Here is a 21,229-nt window from a genome sequence, read left to right as displayed (position 1 = left end):
CCTGCACTGCCATGTTTGTAGTTTTTTTTTTATTTTTTTTTTATGTGGTCACAAAATAATCATAACTGACCGTACATTAGTTCATGGGGTTCCAGGTTATGTTAAAATGTGTATCAACGTTGAAGAGTCACCTTGAAAGATAAAAAGTCAGCTGGAGAGAAAGTGTTAAATCAACTTAGGGAACTATTGTTTGCTTAATTAGCCAGTGAGCTGCAACTCATGAAATCTGCCGGTATCGTATCAAAAAGGTTCGATATCAGTTCTGATGCCGATACCGATTGTTGTTGCCTCTGCCTGATATCGAGGACTCATTGTTTCAAAAATGACTGAGGATTTTGATACTAAATCGGTTTCATTATAAACTGTGTAAGTGCTAAGCTTGACAAATAATGCGGTACATAACTCCCTGCGAAATGTCCAATTGTGGTATTTACATTTCGAACAGAGCCAGGCTAGCTGTTTCCCCTTGTTTCCGGTCTTTATGCTAAGCTAACGGCCGCTGGCTGTAGCGTCATATTCAACTGACGGATGTGAGACTGGGATCTTCTCATTTAACATCGCCACAGTTTCTCCAAAATGTGAAACTGTTCCTTTTAACATGATGAAAAAGTGCCTGAGTGGCATCTTTAATACACTGCTGGGCTTTTTGTGACGCAGCCAAACTCCAGCCAGTCGTCTTCCATCCTCACCCAGACTCGAGTCGCTGGCTGAGGAGGAAGCGGGGGGTGTTGTGGGCGTGCCTTCGATGGGTGTCGAGCTCATCTGCTGTAGCTAGCCGTGTGTTTGTAGGCTGCTTTTTACTGTGTTTGACACTTCAAACTTCAGATGTCAGTCAGGGCATTCATTATGGGCCACGTTGTCTGTGAGCTGAATTAACACTGACAGACTGAAAAAACTAATCACAGCAAAAAGGACGTGGGCTGACCAGCATCAGCTGGTTCAGCAGTCCCAGTTTTTAACTTAAACACTCAACCAAAATGTGAACTCCACTTCTATGATGCATTTTAAATACTTGGATTTGAAGTTTAACGTGTGATTGACATTTACTCTGCTGTGTTTACAATTTTAGCCATTTGATGAAGCAGATACGTTTTAAATTCGTCTGCTGACCTCATCAACCTGGGCCCTAAACGAATGCACCTATTTGTAACGCACGAATGTTGCACAAGTGTTTTATGTTCTGGAAAACATCTTGATTTTCCAGGTTATTTATTAAAAAGTACACACACTTGACGAGCTCTCGTTTGTTTCTTGATGCACCAAAACAAGAGCCGACGACCTGGACAAACAGAGTTCACTTAACTACTCAACTTGCTTGAGAATCATCATATTTTAAAGTTTTCTTCAGTATCAAAGTGACAGTGATAGTTTTCTGTACAAACACTGGTACACTGTAAAGACAAACTAATAGCTCATTTGGCACACGGTTAATGGTGCCAATTTGCCAAAAATGTAAATGACAACACGATTAAAAGCACAGTTGTGGTAATTGTGTGAACTGATTACCGAACCTTACTAGACATGGGCCCAGGGGCCTAAAAGGTCATGGGGCTCCTGTGGCAATAAAAGTCCAACACATGTTTAAATAAAAACGGTTTATTCTCTTTCAATATAGCTTTTGTTCTATCCATAGCAGAAAAGAGCCTCCATGCCACTCAGTGCTAAAACCTGGAACTGGATCTCAGGTCACCACAGCGTCGCAATGACCGACAAATGTCTTTACAGCAACGACACTGGCTTGATTCTGATCCAACAGTCAGTTTGCTCATTTTAAAAACAGGTTGAGGGTGATGTTGGGAGGCGGAGGAGGAAGGAGAGGGAGAGAAAGAGGAGGAGGAGGAGAAGGAAGGAGGGTGGGGGTCGGATCTGATTTCAGATCTGATTTATTTGTGACTTGGACCAAGCAGCGCAGATTCCCCCGGGCTCTGTTTTTGGAGAAGTTTAATCCGTGCGAGTTTGTTTATGCTGCAAAGTTGACATCTTACTCCAGTATGGCTGTTGATGTGGAGGCAGAGGTTTCTGCCACGAAAAGGTCACAAGTTGAGGTAACAAAGATTCTTCCTGAGTGGACAGAGGAAAAAACAGAATCATCAAACACTGACAGTAATATTGATGATAATAGTCAAACACATCTGTTAGACTCTCTCATTATAGAAATGTGAGGAGCGCTGCTGTTGAACTGTGTTGCATTATACAGACAGGTGTTTGCTATTTACACTCATTGATAGAAATGGGATGGACAAAATAATAGAAACACCTGTCAGTGTAACAGAATTCAACAGCCGCACAAACTACATCCTCCAAAATGATCACAGTTGAATCTGTAAAAACACTGCAACACAAACTGAACATTTTAAGCTTCACGAAGGAGGATTTACTGCAGGACTGTACTAGACTGCATTCATTTTAACTGGGTGTTCCTAATAAATTGACAACTCAGTCTCTGTACAATACTGTGCAAATGTTTTAGGCACTTTAGATGTTTAGATTCTAATACCATCAGGGAGGTCTCATACTGATCGCGTCCTCACTTCACTTTTATTGCCTAAAACTTTTACACAGAACTGTGTGTTTAAAAAAGTGTCTATGCTGTGTGCGTTACCTGCTCTCTGGTTATCATGTTGCATTGGAGCTGCTTATTGCCTTTGTGCTGTCGGTGTTAGCATTAGCGTGTTCCTTCACCACAGGATCTGAGGGACAAAGACACAGTCACTGTCACTTTATCTGCAACAGCTCACAACAAAACAATTAAAACACAGGTCTTATGTAAATGAAGCAAATACACATATGTGTTATCCTGGTGACTGAACTGTTGACGCTCCACTCTGGATGGATTAGGAGACACTGCGCTCATGAGCGCAGGCATTAAGGGTCATTTATTAAAAGAGTCATTTTGCATGTATTTTTACTCTATTTGCATCTCTTGTAGTCGTCTGAATGACTCTCCAGCAATTAACAGTCACTTCATAAAAGAGGCTGCAGTACCGTTCAGTTATCCATCCATGTCCTCAATGCAATCGGAATATGACTCATTCGATCGCTGTGTACATACTAATACTACTCCCACACCGTTACACAGTGGAACTAGTGACTGTTCTTTTTATACCGTTCTGCAGGAAGCCGATTCCATTGACAAGACTGAGGGCAAATATTCTGACAGCTACTTCATTCGGATGCATCAAAATGAAACAGGAAGTTTGTTTTTCGCTATGCTTTTACAGGATCAGAACCTGCTTCAATAAGTTCCTTCTCCTGGCTGTTAGCGTGTTACCATGCACACGTTAGTGGTTGTGACAGCCGGACACCCTGTGTACAGGTGATACTTACAGAAGTATGGGTGCTGCATGGCCTCAGCTGCCGTCAGCCTCTGCTGGTGGTCGTAGCGCAGCAGCTTGTCCAGCAGGTCCAGAGCCTCTGGACTCACCAGGTGCTGGTTCTCTGACTGGATGAACTGCTCCCAGCGCTTCCGTGTTTGCCTGGACGTAAACAAGCAACATTTAATGTGAGTCAACTTAGCACATACTCTTTATTTAATGTATATCTTATTTATAAGAGTATGTTCACAGTGCTGATCTATGTTTAGGGTGGTAATCTGACAGTCAAAGCAGGTTGGACATAATAGTATAATATTACTGCTAAAACAGAAGTTGAACTCATACTTAATAACCTCCTTTAGCTGCTAATAAATACTGGTGCAATAACAGCTAATGTATAGTAACAACAATACAGATACAACTATTCAAAATAAGTAATTTACAAAAGCAATAACAGCCAGTTTTCACAGCAGACATCTTGACAGTGTCACACTTACATTTTCTGGACATCTGGCTACATTTCAATAGTAATTTTATTAGCAGGCACACATTGGTGTTCAGCGAGTTTTAAAACATGATCTCGACTAAAAACAAAACAATTTAGTTCGAGAATAAAGGCCAAGAAGAGACCAATAAATGTGATGCAAAACCACAAGATCAAAATATCTTGATGTGTGAAAATGACGCCTTTGTGTAATTCATTTTTTTCCCTTTAATTTTGCACGTGCACAGCGTTTAACCCAGCAAGCATCCTTGTTCTTGAGACACGGCATTAACACATGTAGAGTGCTCGATCATTCAGGGAAAAAAAAAACTTTTCTGGGCTTTTATCTTTTACAAAGATTAAAACCACATGGCTGAAAAGATACAATACAAAGAGTAAGAGCTGAAGGTGACCTGTCAACAGGTTCACAGGTGTCTCTTTTACAATGGTGGTCTATGGTGAAATGCTCTTTGGGACATAAATCTGAAGTCTTTCAGAAAACCAGCTTGATAAAGAAAAACTAATGTGTCAACCTGAAGCAGTTAGTAACACACTGCAGCTGTTTGGCTGCTCAACAACAGGCTCCTTTGTGACTTAGCACGGACCTCCCTCTTCACAACAGCAGCTTTGCATATGAAATTATTATTATTATTATATTAACATATTATATTGGTTGAGTTTCAGCCATTTTGAATAAATTTGAATTCATTTCTGTTGGTTGATGTGAACGTTATCTGATACTGTACTCATCACTCTTCCCTCCTCTGCTGATACTCACTGTCCCAGCAGGTCTTTGAAGCGAGTGTCCAGTTCTATGTGATATTTGTGCAGGTAGCCGAAGAGCTCGTCGGTGCCCAGAACCTTAGCGATGCGGACCAGCTGGGAAACAACGTACATGCACATTTAATAGGTCAGTTACATGCTGAGGATACATTCTATTATAATTACAACAAATTAAGTGCGACGTGTTCTTTCTGTTCCTGAGCCATTACCTGATCATAGTTGTCCTGGCCATGAAAAAACGGTTCCTTCAGGAAGATCATGCTGGCCAACATGCAGCCTAGACTCCACATGTCCAAACTATAGTCATACATCTGGAAAAAGGACAAGAGACTGTACTGTAACACATCCTTAAGGAGGTGTGTGTTTTTTTCCCTAAGTAAATTCAGAGCAGAGAGAATAACTGTAACAGCAGGTACCTGATAGTCCACTAGCAGCTCAGGGCCTTTGAAATAGCGGGAAGCCACCCTGACGTTGTATTCCTGAGCAGGATGGTAAAATTCTGCCAAACCCCAGTCTATGAGACGAAGCTGTGACACAAAAAGAAAACACACATTAATCTGGTTTAAATGACAAGGTAAATGCTTCTGGCTGGGAGGAGGTGGTCCAAGACAGGATTTTGTGAATTTTGTTGACCCAGTTAAATGGTTGCATGGTCGTCTCTCTGTTCTACTTTTTATTCTAAAGAAGGAAAAGTTCAAACAATAACTTTAAACAAATAATTCTACATTACTCAAGAGGTAAAACAGCTGTGATTTGTTATTATTTCATTATCAAATAAAATATATAGTGATTGTGATATTGATTTGTAGTCATATTATTGTTGGAATTTTCTATTTATACAGGAGCCCATCAACTGAAAGTTATTTCACTTAAAGAATAGTTCAGCATTTTTTGGAAATTTGCTTATTTGCTTTCTTGACAAGACGTTATTGAAAACATCATTCCCATATTCAGTTAAGCTACAGCCAGTAGACAGTTAGCAGGGGGAAACAGCTAGCCTGACTCTTTGTTTTCACCTGTTCAACTTGTTCACTCATTCTTACAGTGCATCAGGGCTGCAAGACCACAGACCATAGTGTAACTAAGTCAATCATATATCATTGCTTTACAGTGTCACAATCTGACATTATGACAACAGCTTAACTGTTACTGATAAACAACCTTGACTAAACTATTTGAAGCAAAAAAATTAGATAAAAAATGAGTGTGAGCTGTACCTTTCTCAGCTGGTGGTCGATCATCACGTTGTGGGGCTTCACGTCCCTGTGCATGATCCCCATACTGTGACAGTAGTCCAGAGCCTTAAAGAGAAGACAGGGACGTGTTCAGACCTTCATTCCTGTAACATTCTGCCTTTAGTGACGGTAGCAACTAGATAAATGATGTCAACTAGATGTTTTTACCTTGAGCAGCTCATACATGTAGTAACGGATATCATAGTCTGTCAGCTTCTGGTAAAGCTCCTGTCGAACAGATAAAAGACATTCATGTATAAAATGTTCATATAAATCATTAGTTACATGATGTAAATGAGACTCTTTACATGTACAAAACTAACTGGAGGGTTATGCGTGTTATTAATAATGGATATCAATGCATTTGCATGGATGGTAACTCTGCTGGTAGTTCTGCATGTATGATGTCAGCCACAACTTAGGTACCTTAAAATCTGTGTTATTGATGCACTCAAAGACAAGCGCTGGTGTTCTGGACTGCAAAGAGAGGACAACACAAGGCTTAACTGAGGAGATCAGCAGGTAGGTGGAGATCATTATCACTGTACCCACACGCACACGCGCGCACACACATACACACACTTACAAGCATGACTGGATTATCACTGCTGGCAGCCGACATGCAGCACAGTGACTGTTGGTCTAACTCACCACTGGGTCTTTGACCGTGTCGACCAGCCGGATGATGTTGGTACCCCCACGCAGGTTTTCAAGAATTTTGATTTCCCTTTTGATCTTCTTCTTCTTGACGGGCTGCGAACAAAAACAAGCGATTCAACATAACGATCCACATTCAACAGAAGATCAAAAATGAAATAAAACAAAAAAACAACACCCAGTAATGCAGGGTTTTAGCAATGGTCACTTATTGAGACCTTTTAAATACTGCACTACAATTCAATATCTTCTTCATGGTCTTACCAGGTGAAGAATGGAGGAAAACAAACAGTAAGGCTGACAATTATTCATAAGGAACTTGAATTTATTGACTTTTATACCATATTTCTACAGCATCTATAATTCCTATCAATATAAGTCATGAGTTACTGTGACCTTGTTTGAAAGCCACATAACTCAATTAGAAGACTACAGAGACAAGTAGAACAACCAGAGAGATGCTAAACCTCTCTATAACTATTTCAATAAAAACTGAACATTATCACCTTCACGGAGGAAGATTTACTGCAGGACTGTTGTAGACTGCATTAGTTTGAGCTAGGTGCACCTAATAAACTGAAAACTAATGGTATAATAAAAGTGACTGAACATTCCCACATTTTTTAACATCACCGCAGTGACCTAGAAATGATGTTGCCAACATGTGGTGTGGAGTTTTAGTTTTCCACTCAAAAATAGATGATGCATGAGCAGAGTTTGACATTGGAGCGATGCTGAGGGTGGAAAGTTCCTCTGTGCTCATCTTGAATCTTAAAGATGTGTACGCAAGAGTTTTATTAGTGAAATCACAATGAGTGTCATTGAAAGCCAACTGTGGTCCAGTATGCAACTTACACAAGTGTGATGTGGAAACTTGAAGCCTCCAGTGCACATACACTGAGAGTGGAAACACACATTTTGTGTCTGATCGTAAAACTTTTGAAATTTATTTTCTTTTCCTATTCACAGATTCTGGATTTTTCAATGAGGAAGAAGGAAGAGAGGCCATTTTTAGAGTTTTTAGTCAGTTAATTCAACTTTTTGTGCAGAAAACATCAGACACAAATTATCTAAGCAGAGTATTTTCATGTCTTAAAATATGTCCAGAGAGGATTTTTAATTTAAAAAATCATTTTAAAATTAAGGATAAAAAAAAAAAATTTTTTTTTAAAAAGTTCAAAGATTTGGAAGGCCTGGTCTATTCTGTCATTAATTTGAAATAATAAGCTATACTTAATGAGCCCCTTCTACTTCCATTATTTTAAGAACATGTATATTCACACCTCATTTAATCACATGAGAAGGTACTTGCTGCTCAGCTGCTGTGCAGACATTCTGCTCTTTTGCAACTAAACAAAGACTTTGATGAAAGGCTGACTGATACAAACTTCCCATGTTAGTGTGAAGCTGAACCAGCAAAGTGACCTGCTGTGAGTAGGAGCACCTCTACCTGCTGGGATGCATAACTGCACTTATATAGTTTACATATCCAGTTCTCTGAGAGGATATAAACATAGATTAAAATCAGCACCAACATTACATCTGGACAACAAGTTTGAACTGCAAATAAAGCTCTATGAAGAGGTGAAGATGGACATCGCAGACAAGAGAGCAAGACAAGCTCACATAGAAAAACAGGGAAGAAACCCGGGTAAATACTGTATGGGATTCACCTTGAGGATTTTAACCACCACCTTCTCATTGTTGGTCACATTTATGGCCTCAAACACTTCACTGTACTTCCCTCGCCCCAGTTTGCGCACCAGCTGATAGTTGTCTTGATTGCTGAGGAGAAAGAGTGAAAACATTCAGCAGTAATTTAAGAGTAAATGAACTTTAAACATAATCATAAGAACATGTGCAAACAACAATAACCTTCTAAAATGACCAATGAAAAAACAATTCATCAAATAATTTTGATAACACATTACTCACTTAAGTCATTTATGATTTTATTATTTCTCTGATTATATCATTGTGAATCAAACCTCTGAGTTTTGGGCGGTTGATCAGACAAAACATATTGAAAATATGACACTGGGCTCTAGTGAATTCAGGGAGGCATTTATCAATATTTTCTGACATTTTGAATATTTAAATGATTGTTTAATCATAAAACTAATCAGAATCATTAGTTGCAGTACTAAAGGACATTGCGTTTGGGAATTTTATGCCGCACACTAACAGGGAGGAAACTAGTGATTATTTCAATTATCTAGGAATCAATTATTTTCTTCAATTAATCAATTCATTTAGTCTAGAAGATGTCAGAGGATAGTGAAAAATACCCTTCACAAGTTCCAAGGTCTTTTGGACCCCACTGGACTCCAGTCTCTCTGTTGAAGTAGCCTCCACTGACTAATCAGGTTTATTCCCCTGCACATTAATGTTGACACTGTGTGTAAAACATTGATTTGCAGTATTTTATTGCTTTGGCTCAGTTTTCACAACAGAGTTTCAATATGTAAAACTCTTAAAGCAAACAGCCAAACTGACTCACTACATTTGTACCTTTCAACACAAAATGCTGTCCTCTCATAAACAGAAACTCACATGATCTATTCTAAGAATACAAACACCTCATATTTGCTAAGTTTTATAATTGAGCATATAGATGACTGAATCAATGCAGCGTGTCAACACCCTTGGGTCTGTAATGTTTTGCGTATGTCACACATTTAACTGTACCTCCAGTTTGGCACGTGTGCATCGTAGTCCCAGTACTCTCTGTTCTTCTGTGTGTTGACATCGGTATACACCCGAGCCTTGCTGCTGGCCGGCGTGGATCCGGGCATTGCTAGCTTTGAGGCTCCGTGTCGAGGACCTTCCCCTCCCACAGAATACTTGTTGGCTCGATACTGGAAGGCAGCACACCCACTCTCCAGAATACGGGGCTCTAAGATCCCTGTGCTGTGCTTACCATTGGCTTTGGCTTCTTGAGGCCTCTGATGAAAGACGTCAGGCCGGTCTGACGCAGCGGTTGTGCAGACCGACAAAGCTACGAGGACTGAGTGTGTGAAGCCCCTGAGTAGGATGTTAGACAGGATGGGATGAAGACCCGCCAGCTGCAGAGAGACAGGGTAGAGAAGAGGTGAGGCAGAGCACTCAAATAAAGGATGCAATAACAATGAGGCTGACGTTGGCTTCTGATATACAGTAAATTTCCCACAGCCCAAGGTGATATATTGCATGTTTTTTTCAACCATCTGTCCAAACCCCAAAGATATATAGTTTATTTTTGGTATATGACCAGAAAAAAACATCAAATCCTCACACTTGTGAAGCTATAACAAGACAAACTTAGGTGTGTTTGCTTAAAAAATAAAGACAAGACTAAAACTTTTATATTACTTTTTTCCTGTCAACTGACTAATAAATGAATTGGCTAATTTTTGCTGCTGTACTTGTATGACTCTCTGTTGTCACGCTGTTTTAAGGTGTGAAAACCGGCACTACATGTATGGCCCTAACCGTGTTTCAAAAGCCCCTATTTTATTTGAGAGATTTTTTAACAATTTCAATGCTTTTTCCTCCAATGAAACTGTATCAGAGGAGGTACAGACCAAATGCCCCTAAACTTCGACATGTCAAATGTGGACTTGATTAACATGGAGACTCTACAAACTCTTCACTGCATTTCCTCTACTCAGACCACATTAGACCAGGTCAACATTAAAAAAAAACAAAACAAAAAAAAAAAACACTGCCCTTACAGGTGTCTAACCTGGATTAGATAAACAATACAGGGGAGTTTAGTTGCCAGTTAGTCCCTGTGCTGTTCATTTAATATCCCAACAACCATTTTATCCCAACCCCCCTTTTCATAGCATATAAATTTTTATTCTCTCTCTTTTTTCACAATACACACAACACTGGTCTTTCTCTTCAGTAAAAACACAGTCCTTAGACTTGTCAAACCTGGACCAGATTAACATATAGACTCTAAAGACTGTTTAAGACCCATTTTTAGGTTTGTGAAGCCGTCATTTTATTCTCTTTGAGAAAACATGAAGGAATGGCAATTCTCTCCATCCAGACCACATCAGACCACCTAGCTTAAAACCACTACATATAGACTCATCAAACCTGGACTAAAGCATTAAAATGTCTTGGCTGGTGTCATGGTAAATGTTGTTTCCCTGTGAGTACCAGTTTCCCCAAAGCCCCCAAGCCCACAGACACTAAAGTGTGTATGGAGCCCGTCACGACACGGGCTCCGCGGGGCCTTTTCTACCGGCCCCACAGCTGGTATTTACACTTTAGACGAGTCGAGTAAACATTAATCTTACTGGTTACCGACAAGTTATCTCAACATTTAATCCAATCTGGGAGCCTCAGCATCATTTGCGATCATTTAATCTACCGCTAACTAGCTAGCCGTAGTTACGGTGACCGAGGTTACTTAGCAACACATACAATGATAAAACTTGAAGTTCGCGTGCAGCAAGGCAGAGAAATTTATATACTGAGATGTTGTATTATTTTGAACAAGAAACATGTGTACACTGCATTGTCTGTATTAGTGTCGAGATTAGTGAAATGGGAAATCAGTTACGGGGCTAAAGTTAGCCGGCTAACCTCGTCGTAGAAACGCCGGAGCTCAGAGGAAGTCCGCCCGACATGAACGTTAGCCCGTTAGCACTTAGCACTAGCGGGACGTTTCGCGACGAGGCACCAACGGTTCTGGAGTTGCCGATAATGTGAGTAAAATCCGCAAAATCGGGGATTTAATAATGTTGTCAGAGAGGTGGTGGTTTAGCAGAAGAAGGATGATCTTCCCTTTTGCAGTAACCATCCCCCGGAAGTGAATCGGCAGACTCGGCGACCCTGGAAATCGCTAACAATAAATGGCAGGTGGGTTCAACAAAAATACATTTTAATATATTAATTATATTAATTATCAACAGGTTACTTATGATGAGTAGATTGAGGCATTGCCGATTAGACTGAAAAAAAAAAAAAAAAAACACGAACACATACAATTGTACTTTTAAAACGATTTTTATTGTAGTAGTCCAGCTTTTCCACTATACTTGAAAACCCTGAATCAAAAAAATTAGGAGTTGTATTGGGTTTGAGTCTACAGCTTTAAACAAAATCACTTAAAAACTTAAAAAGTTTATGTTAAGATTGTTTATTAATGCAGTTATCCAATCAGCCAATCATGTGGCAATAGCGTAATGCATAAAATCATACAGATAAAATTCAGGAACTTCAGTTAAGGAAAACATAAAATGAGGAAAAATGTGATCTCCAGGACTTTGAGAGTTTTTACTCAGAATGGAGACAAAAACAAGCAAAAACATCCAGCCAGTAGCAGTTCTGTGGAGGGAAACACCTTGTTGAGGAGAGAGGTCAGACTTGTTGGAGATGACAGAAAGCCTATGGTAACTCAAATAACCACTCTTTACAACTGTAGTGAGTAGAAAAGCATCACAATGAACAACACATCAAACCGTGAGATAGACGGACAACATCAGCAGAAGACCACTTCAGGTTCCACTCCTGTCAGATAAGAACAGAAATCTGCGGCTGCAGTGGACACAGGCTCACCAAAACTGTACAGATGAAGACTGGAAAGACATAGTCTGGTCTGAAGAATCTGGATTTCTACTGAGGCAGCAGATGGCTGGGACAAAATTTAACATCAACAGCATAAATCTGTGGATTCAACCTGCCTTGTGTCCACCATCAAGGCTGGTTAAAGCGGTGTTATGGTGACTTGACTTTGGACCTTAATACCAATTATTCATGGTTTGAATGCAATAATTTAATCTTAATATAATTACCTTGACTAATATATGATAAAAATCTATGACAAAATGAGTTTGTACACTAAACGTGAACCAAACCAAATTGAATTTGAGATACTGTGACCATAAAGACATAAACCAAACTAAAACTTATGGTATTTAATTTGAACTTAAAATCATCTGAACAGAATTTTATTAAATGTTTAACTGCAGAAGTCACTTTACTAATACTTGTTCATGCAATTGAAGCTGCTTTTAGAGGATTTTGGTAAGGATTCATTTCATATTAGGCTTATTATCAAGTCTCTTGCATCTCTTGTTTTAACAGACTTGAAAAAATGTGGACCTCGCCTTTAAGAGTCCGTTCTGTATCTCAGAGCTAGCCAAAAGTAGGTCTTTTCTTATTGGCGCAGATACTCAGCAGTTCCCATTAGAGCCAAATGTTAGCTGAGGCCAGAAAAAGTGCCAACTATCATTAGTAATGAATCTGTCATGAAACCACACGCACCACTGACAACCGTGGCTGACAATAGCCTGCAGTGAAAACCATGCAGTGTTAAGACAAGTGGTCAGAGCACATACAGCAGATACAAGTACTTTAACTGATCAAGATCTGGGTCATCTCTGATGTTCACTTATACCTACTGTATTTACTGTATATTTTAGTTTTATGCTGTTTACGGTGAATTTACTATTATATGTGTTTATCAACCAAGGCAGACATTTTAATTATAGCTGAAAAAACAAACGAAATGAAATATATATGTAACTACTTGATAATCTATCAATCATTTTAATTTAATTATCACTGTAAAACGAATATCTTTGGGTTTTGGATTGTTTTTCTGAGACGTATAAAACATCCATCTTAGACTCTGAAATTATGTCATTCTTTTTCACAATGTTTTGACATTTTATGGACAAAATGACAAATCGGTAATGAAAATAATCCTTAGTTTAATCCACAGACAAAATACATGTAGTAAAATTAGCTGTGATGAAAACAATGTACACCTTCGTTTTCATAAGGGTGGTTTATTTTAATTGTCTGTATACAATATGAACAGGAGTCTATATTGATATCCATATGTGTAAATCCAACGCTTCATTACACTCGTTCATCCTCCCGCAGGAGGTTTTGAAGCAGACTCACCAGGACTTAAACCATGGCACACAGTCCCCGAAGACCCTCCCCTCCCCTCCCCTCCCCATCCCTCCGTCTGCCCACTATTATTCCCTTTATCCACGATTTTTAAACTCCAAAACCTTCTTTTAAATATACTGCAAAGATTGTACAGAATATAGAAATCCACACGTTAAACTAAAGTACACACATTATTTTTACTTTATCCCTGGTATAAACCAACACATAAGTCGCAACTTTGAGGCTACTTGGATTAATCTGCTGAATGTCTGATGTGGACCAGGAGGAGGCTAAAATCCAGTGAGGATATCAGAAGGCCAATTCTTCAATAAAAAATAAAAAATAACAATACTTTTGTTAGATCTATCGCACAGTAACTAATGCAGCTAGTTTGTGGCAAGTGAGCAATATAATGCATTGAAGTCTTGTCGGGTTAAAACCTCATGACAATCCATCTGTAACTGAAACTAAAGTGCTTGCAAAATACAGCAAGCTCATTCATAGTGAATACAAAAGCATGTAACATAAGCACTATACAGTTTTCAATGTTTACATAAGCGTATACACACAATCTATAATATAACAGAGTAGACTATGCCATGAATCAGTAGTCATAAATATTACATTGTGCATGTTCTATTGCACATGTCAAGTGTTTGTATGACATGATAGGTATGGGTTAGTTACCTAGATGTCATTTGTTTTAATACAAAGATGCAACAACACAGATTTCATAGGACACAGGCTATACATTTTCACAAATCCACTTGTTTTTTTCTTCTTCTTAGGATGTTTCCCTAAATAAACCAAACCTATAATACAACAGTGATATTAAAGTGTGATAAATATTCATGCACAAACAGATGATACTACCTAAGGTCTAGTATGTGAAAATATACTGCTGCACAAGCCGGCCGCTGAATACGGATGGGAGGGTTTCAGCTACACTGGACATGAAATTAACAATAACACAAAAGGAGTGATCGGTTAAAAAAAAAAAAGAAAAAAAAAAAAGGCACATGGATTTCAGAGGAGCTTAACATGAACACACACATATCTGACGACTGCCTGGAAGGTCTTGCCATCCTTCTCAACAACAGAATCAACAGTTACAAAACAGACAATCACATGCAACCACAGAATAAGGTCCCACACTCAGTACTAAACAAAATCAAGATCTTCCCACATTTTACTTTACAAGCCTTTTTCATTCTGGTTTTTTCCATGTGTTCCAAAAGAAGAAGAGGGATCCCAATCCCCTCTGTCGATTTAGGGTGTTTTGCCTTTTACTCAATAAAGGATGAGGATGAATTGAGTCTTACGGATACTAAAATTCATAAAACAATTAAAGGGTGCATGTTATAAACTACAAATGGGAGAGCTGAGTCTGGCACATGTTGCTTTGAGGGCAAATGTCACGTTTGCTGCCCGGGACTGAAGAGCAGTGCAGTTCATGGGATGCAGGGAGCTTCAGGGAAACTCTCGCCCTCAGCAGTGTGCTGAACCGTGTGCTCTTGCAAAGCTGTGAGGTCAACAAAACGCTCTCCACACCACACACACTTAAACTGTGTCTCCCGCGAATGCACACTCTGGTGCTTAGCCAGGTGCTCGCGTTGCTTGAAGCTCTTGTCACAGCTGGCGCACTTGAAAGGCTTCTCCCCGGTGTGAACTCGGCGATGGCGCTGCAGCTCGGACGAGTACCGGAAGCGCTTTTCACAGTCGGGACATTTCAGCGGCTTCTCGCGGGTCGGGTCGCAGCGGTGCTGAACGAACTCGGAGGACGACACAAAGCGCTTGTCGCACAGGGAGCATTTCAGCGGCTTCTCTGTACAGTGAGAGTTCTGGTGGCGCTGCAGTGTCGAATTCTTTTTGTAACCTTTGCCACACACATCACACTTATAGGGCTTCTCCACTTCACCACCACATTTATGCCTCAGCAGTTCTCCTGATTGGCTGAAAGACTTCTGGCAAGATGCACATTTAAACAGACTTTCCATACCGTGAACCTGCTGGTGGTAAAGCAGGTGGGATGGCTGAAGGAATCCCTTATCGCAGAGGTTACACTTGAAGGGGCGATCAGCAGGATTTTTGTGAGTGCGACGGTGGCGTACAAGAGCGTACTGCTGTTTGAAGCTCATCTGGCACTCCTCGCACTGAAAAGGTCGCTCCTCTGAGTGGGTGCGTTCATGTTGCCGCAGGTCAGACGGCCGCTTGAAGCTTTTTCCGCACGAACCGCAGCGGAAAGGCCTCTCCCCTTCTGGCTGACACTGATGGTGCAGTAGCTCAGACGACTCCTTAAAGTGCATCTCACACAAATTGCACTTGAAAAGGTGCTCGCCCGAATGAGCGTACATGTGCCGTACGAGGTGAGAGCGGTGCTTAAAGCTCTTCTCGCACACAGCACATTTGTACGGCCGCTCAGAGCTGTGTGTACGCTGGTGGTGTGCCAGATGTGAGGATTGGCTGAAGCTTTTATCACATGTGTCACATTTATATGGCTTTTCACCAGTGTGTACCCTTTCATGGCGGGTCAGCTCTGACAAATGCCGGAAGGCCTTATGGCACACTGAGCATTTATATGGCCTGTCTGGTGCTGAGGCCTCAAATGCAGGAGGAGACGAGGCACTGATTGCTGCACCGCCACCGGAAGTCTCACCGGTGGAGGGCTGCTGGGGGTTGGCAGCTGACGAAGTTGGAGTGGCGTTTCCAGACCCTGGCCGATAGGTTTTTTCACAGATGGAGCACTTCATTGGGTTGTTTCCATTGCCATGCGAGTTGTGATGCTGAGCCAAGGAGGTGAGCAGCGAGAAGCCCATCTTACACACACCACACACAAAAGGCTTTTGCTCCACCTGCACACACTGATGTTCCAGCAGGTCCGTCGCCTGGCTGAAGATCTTCATGCACTGCGTACACTGGAAGGATCGGTCCTGGCTCACCATGCACTGGTGCTCATGAGGGTTGGCCAGGTGAGATATGTCATGACCACAGGCTCCACATTTGTGCCCTCTCTCGCCCCCTACCTGTAAGGAGGGCTGCTGGGCTTGAACAGAGTGCTGCTGGCCATGCTGGGGCTGCTGTAGGGAGGTATCTGGCTGCAGGACCACTCCGTACACAGTGCAGCCCAGGGGGTTGTCGGTCCCCTGAGGGAGTGTGTGCACAACAGAGGGTGGAGCCACTGCATGTTGCTGCTGCTGCCACGCCTCCGTCATCCTTCCACTTCGCATGTAGGGATTCAGTGCTCAGGAGATGTTGGGGTTTTCACCGCCAAAAGGAGTGGGTGGATGTGGTTTTAGAAATAGTAACTAGCACACTGAGAGAAGCAGAGTGCTATATCTGATTTCACACACCTCCTTTGTAATAGGTGAGAAAACCTGGAGGGAAAAAAAACAAAAAACAAAAAAAAAACAGAATGTAAACAACATTACCATGTAAATATCAAACACATCAAATAATTTTCAAATGATTAAATCGAATGCTGCAAGTTCATATAAAAGTTCAGGGCCAATGAGCTACAGTGGTTTCCAACATATTCATTATAAATAGCAATGTAGGGGTCAGCAACACTAACTGCCAAGATTTCTGTTTAATGGCTTCATTTCAGCAAGAGGTTTACTGTCAGAATAACATGTGTAATGTCAAGTTGTGGTTAGAAAAACAAACCAAATAGAGCTGCAATAATTAGAAAGAAAATTAATCACCGACTATTGTCATGATTAATTAATCATTAAAGTAATTTTTCAAGATGAAATGCAGTCGTTGCTCTTCTTGGTGTTACATTACTATAAATGTTATATTTTGGGGTTTTGGACAGGCTGCACTGTGGAAATTATTTATCAATTCATCATCACTTGACAGAAAAATAGTTATTTTCATAATCAATTAATCATTTCAGTCATTTTTATAGCAAAACCAGTGAAAAATGGCCAAACATAACTAATTCCAGCCTTTCAAATTACAGAATTTGCTGATTTCTTTGTCATATATCAGTGTACACTACACATCTTTGAGTTTTCTGTTGGTCAAAACATCTGATGTCACCTTTGTGTTTGCAAAGTGATGGGTTGCACTTATTAAACAATATTTAGATGTTTCGATTAACTTTAAAAAATTATATGCAAATTAAATGATGATGATAACAATCAATTGATAATTAGAATCCTAATTTATAGGATAAAATAATACATTTGAGGACATCACTTTGGACTTCAAGATATAGCAATGGGTGTCTTTAATCATTTTTGATGTTTTAATGACCCAAGGGTGAATTAATTAATCGTGCATATAATCAGGAGATTAATCAATGATAAAACTAATCAATAGCTGCAGCCCAAAACTGAAACAAACCACTTAGGTTAGCATGGGAGGCCTTAAACTTGTTCCTCGATTATTCATGAAACAAATATCATAGTACTATGTAATACTAATATCTATAAGATAGATAATACGGTGACATGTACACACCAAAAGCATCTTTATTGAAGGAAACCTGCAAAAATAACAGTGTAAAACCGAGAAACGGGCTCGGTCTATTTCCTGAAACGCAAATCGGGTACGTAATGGTCTAATGTCTCATATAAATGTGTATTTCAAACGTTACATGATGCAAAGGGCTTTATAATATGCAAATTGGTCTATCAAGCTTTGTTTTTTGGTGGGGAGATATAAATGTTAATTTCTACAAGGTATTACATGAAACTGTTTCGATTTCAGGATGTTGCTATCAGACGTTAGCTTGTCAGCTGCGGCGGCGTAGCTAACGGCTAACGGCTACAGCTAACGCTACTAAACACTTGGACCCCCTTTGAGAAGATATCTATTTATCTCTTATTTGAGTTATTATTAATCGCCGGTCTTTCTGTGCGGTAAACGGCACATAGTAACTAAACTATAAAAAGGCAAGGACGACTGAGGCGACGCACTGTGTGGGCTATCTTCGCTTCGGTTGAAAAGCCGCTTTATGAAAGGCCACAGTAACATTTACTGGTCTAACGTTTGATACGAGCCTTCACTGCAAACGGACCCCGAATCAAACTAGGCCTCCCCGGAGCTGCAGGGGAAAATCAACCTCCTGCAGCCTAGCCCCGTAAATCCGCAAAAAAACATCATTTACAAAAAAAACAATTGGCGGTAACTTACCCGATTAGGTTATCGATGATTTTCACTGCCGGCTTCAGCCTGGGGTCGACAACCTTTAGTATATTTAAGACTCGGAGGACCGGCGGTGGAGGGGATGCGGTTGAAGCCGGACGCCATCCTCCTACAGACGGACGGACACCGGAAACCGCCACGCAGCGAACTGCCGCCGCTATGCTGCTGCTGCTACACCCGCTCCATGCCGGAGCTTCACCGAGGAGCCAGAAACAACCCGAGGTGGGTTGCTCCCAGAGTTTGTTCGAAGAAGATTCAAACAAATACAAAGGAATATACGAGCTTAAGAAATTTGCAAAGATATGTATTCGTTTTAACAGTAGGGGGGAGTGTTTCACCGAGTCAATCAATGTAAACACTGAAGTGAGTAGGTAGTTTACCTGCAACCGACATTTTCACCGATTTGTAGACAAAATCACTTCATTAACATGGACGGATTACCGAATAGTCCAACTGGGCACAGGCCCCGTGGGTCAAGGGTCCCTGCAGCAGAGCCTCTGTATGAAGTGACTGTTGATATTTATTGTTTGAAAGTATCAGAGCTCAGTTAAAAGACACAAAACGACCACAAATATACACTAAATGACTACACAATGTCGAAACGATCACAAGGTGACAAGGAGTGACAACAGAAAAACTTAAAACAACAAAAAACAGTCAAAACATGACCTCAAAGTCTCAAAGAGACCATAAAGTGATTAGAAACAACTACAAAGAGACGTAAAACAACTGAAAAAGAGATGCAAAACAAACACAAACAGGCTTAAAACAACCACAAAGTAATCACATAGAGACTCAAAATGTCTATAAAGTGACGCAAACAGCCAAAAAGAGAAGGAAAATGTCCAAAGAGATGCAAAATGACCATAAAATAACTCAACAGTACCATAATAAAACTTAAAACGATGAAAAGAGCCACAAAACAACTAGATTATAAACTATCTAAAGGAGACACATTTCCCCCACCCCTCCTTGCCTTTACTCTTTGGGCCCAGGGGCCAGTAGCCTTTTATATCTTATATATTAAAAAATTAGTTACATGCAAAATAAAGAAAAGAAAGTTTCCTTTTAAGATATACTCTGTTGTTTGTTTCAGCTGTAGAAGTCTTCACACACACCTTGAATTAAAGGTGGACCTTTTCATTATCATTTTTAAACACAGCAGCCCGATCTAACAACCTCTGAGGTTTCAACCTAATTGGAAAACAAAAGGAGGCAGTTTCATTGCTGTTGGATGTAAATAGTTATGTATCCTGGGGGCAGGGTTTTAATTGTGTTAACACCACTTTGATGTTCTGGGTGAATGTAATCCTATATTGAAGAAAAACTTGATGTATTTTGTATAATAAAGTAAAGTGTATTATAAAGTATTTAAGTAAATATAATAGTGATATATTTTATTATAAAAGCAGTGGTGGAACATAACCAAGTATATTTACTCAAGTTTAAATATCATTTTACCTTATTTTAATTTACTTAGATGCTGAAGATAAAGTAAAGGGTTGTAGACTTCTTGTACTTTTGCACTAAAAATGACACAATAAGGCCAAAAGCATCAAACTATAGAGGTGCCCTTTTTGAGCTTTTTGAGCTGCTTAAAATGTCCTTGTTGGTACTGCAGTGGAAAGTTTATTTTATTTAGTATTAATACATGTTTTCACAGGGATGCAAGAATCCACCTCAGGCGAGTACCTTATGGTCCCTCACAGCCAGCAAGAAATGGTAAGTCAAATGCGGTCGTATTTGTCACTGAAAGTGACAGTTAAAATTTGGCATAGGGTGAAATAGGCTCTCATTTTCATAATGTAAAGATGTAAAGTAATTTAAGGTTTAACACAGCCATGGTCATAGATTTATGCTGAGAAATGTGGTGTGAAGATATGTATGTTAAGTTAGCAGCAAACGTCTTTAAAAACAGACTCATATGCCAAATGAGTTTTATGTTCTTTTCGCAGACAGAGTAGTTTGAGTTAAACACATTAGAATGCTTCAAAAACATTTTAAAGTTTGACTGAACTTAAAGAAAAACTTTTAAAATCTTAACAGGATTCCTGTACAGTAGTACAGTATCTACTGCTTTGAAACTGATGGGAGCTTCCTGCATAACTGGCACCTGACTGACTTAATAATGGTAAGTGAAATTCATTTTAAGTAAAATTTGTTTTTCAATATTGTATTGTGAAGAGCTGCCAAAAATGTCATGCGTATTACTACACCCCATACTCATATAAGGTCGAGGACCTAGATTCGGGTCATGATGATTTTGAGCTTGTTGATTGTTGTAAACCATTTGTAAACCTGTAAAATAATGAGAAATTCAAGTTTGTGCATGTGTAAAAAATGTGCTTGTGCCAAAGAAATTTGTATTTTTGTGTGAATTACAGTTTTTTCTGTTAACAAATAGAAAAAACAGCTCACAAATTCTGTGTTATGTGTACTAGATATTCCCACTCAACATGACATGAAATTATGTTATTAAAACAAATCGTTTGGTTGAAAATGTGTTAAACTAACAGAAATCTCCAGGCAGAAGTGACACATTTATTTTGTATCGTGTGCACTCACAGCTGTCATGTAACTACTAAACTAAAGGATTTTTTTATGTGCATCTGTTTCCGGTAAATCTCAGTAGAGTGTGATTAGGCTAAGTAATGCCAAATGTTATGTTAGTTTGACTTCAAAACTTCACTTACACAATATGACTCACA

At 39.8% G+C, this 21,229-nt stretch overlaps 2 protein-coding genes across 2 annotated transcripts; both read right to left on the bottom strand.

Moving 5' to 3' along the window:
• Positions 1–32: 32 nt before the first annotated feature.
• Positions 33–11,260, bottom strand: LOC111223575 (casein kinase II subunit alpha'-like). The gene is made up of 13 exons (XM_022747774.1): positions 11,052–11,260; positions 9,162–9,538; positions 8,147–8,258; positions 6,468–6,569; positions 6,243–6,293; positions 5,985–6,044; positions 5,799–5,882; positions 4,998–5,108; positions 4,791–4,892; positions 4,577–4,677; positions 3,328–3,476; positions 2,603–2,690; positions 33–2,061 (listed from the first exon to the last, which is right to left on the bottom strand). The coding sequence occupies exons 2-12, from the start codon at positions 9,266–9,268 to the stop codon at positions 2,617–2,619; spliced, it is 1,053 nt and encodes a 350-aa protein (XP_022603495.1). The 5' UTR covers positions 9,269–9,538; positions 11,052–11,260; the 3' UTR covers positions 33–2,061; positions 2,603–2,616.
• Positions 11,261–13,420: 2,160 nt separating this feature from the next.
• LOC111223317 (zinc finger protein 319-like) lies at positions 13,421–18,768 on the bottom strand. Its single transcript, XM_022747420.1, has 2 exons — positions 18,510–18,768; positions 13,421–16,744 (listed from the first exon to the last, which is right to left on the bottom strand). The coding sequence occupies exon 2, from the start codon at positions 16,595–16,597 to the stop codon at positions 14,822–14,824; it is 1,776 nt and encodes a 591-aa protein (XP_022603141.1). The 5' UTR covers positions 16,598–16,744; positions 18,510–18,768; the 3' UTR covers positions 13,421–14,821.
• Positions 18,769–21,229: the final 2,461 nt, after the last annotated feature.

Source organism: Seriola dumerili, unplaced genomic scaffold (assembly GCF_002260705.1).
Source record: "Seriola dumerili isolate Sdu_G_001 unplaced genomic scaffold, Sdu_1.0 BDQW01000011.1, whole genome shotgun sequence".
Taxonomy (NCBI): domain Eukaryota; kingdom Metazoa; phylum Chordata; class Actinopteri; order Carangiformes; family Carangidae; genus Seriola; species Seriola dumerili.
The sequence above is the reverse complement of the archived record's forward strand: the minus strand, read 5'-3'. Positions and strand labels throughout refer to the sequence as shown.

What these genes read in the sequence shown, in the direction of transcription:
- LOC111223317 (XM_022747420.1), bottom strand. Translation starts at nt 16,597, where the DNA reads ATGCGAAGTGGAAGGATGACGGAGGCGTGGCAGCAGCAGCAACATGCA.
- LOC111223575 (XM_022747774.1), bottom strand. Translation starts at nt 9,268, where the DNA reads ATGCCCGGATCCACGCCGGCCAGCAGCAAGGCTCGGGTGTATACCGAT. An exon ending in ACACGGTCAAAGACCCAGTG is followed by an intron (nt 6,294 to 6,467) that starts GTGAGTTAGACC and finishes CTCTCTTTGCAG; the next exon opens with TCCAGAACACCAGCGCTTGT. An exon ending in AGCTGCTAGTGGACTATCAG is followed by an intron (nt 4,893 to 4,997) that starts GTACCTGCTGTT and finishes TCCTTTTTCCAG; the next exon opens with ATGTATGACTATAGTTTGGA.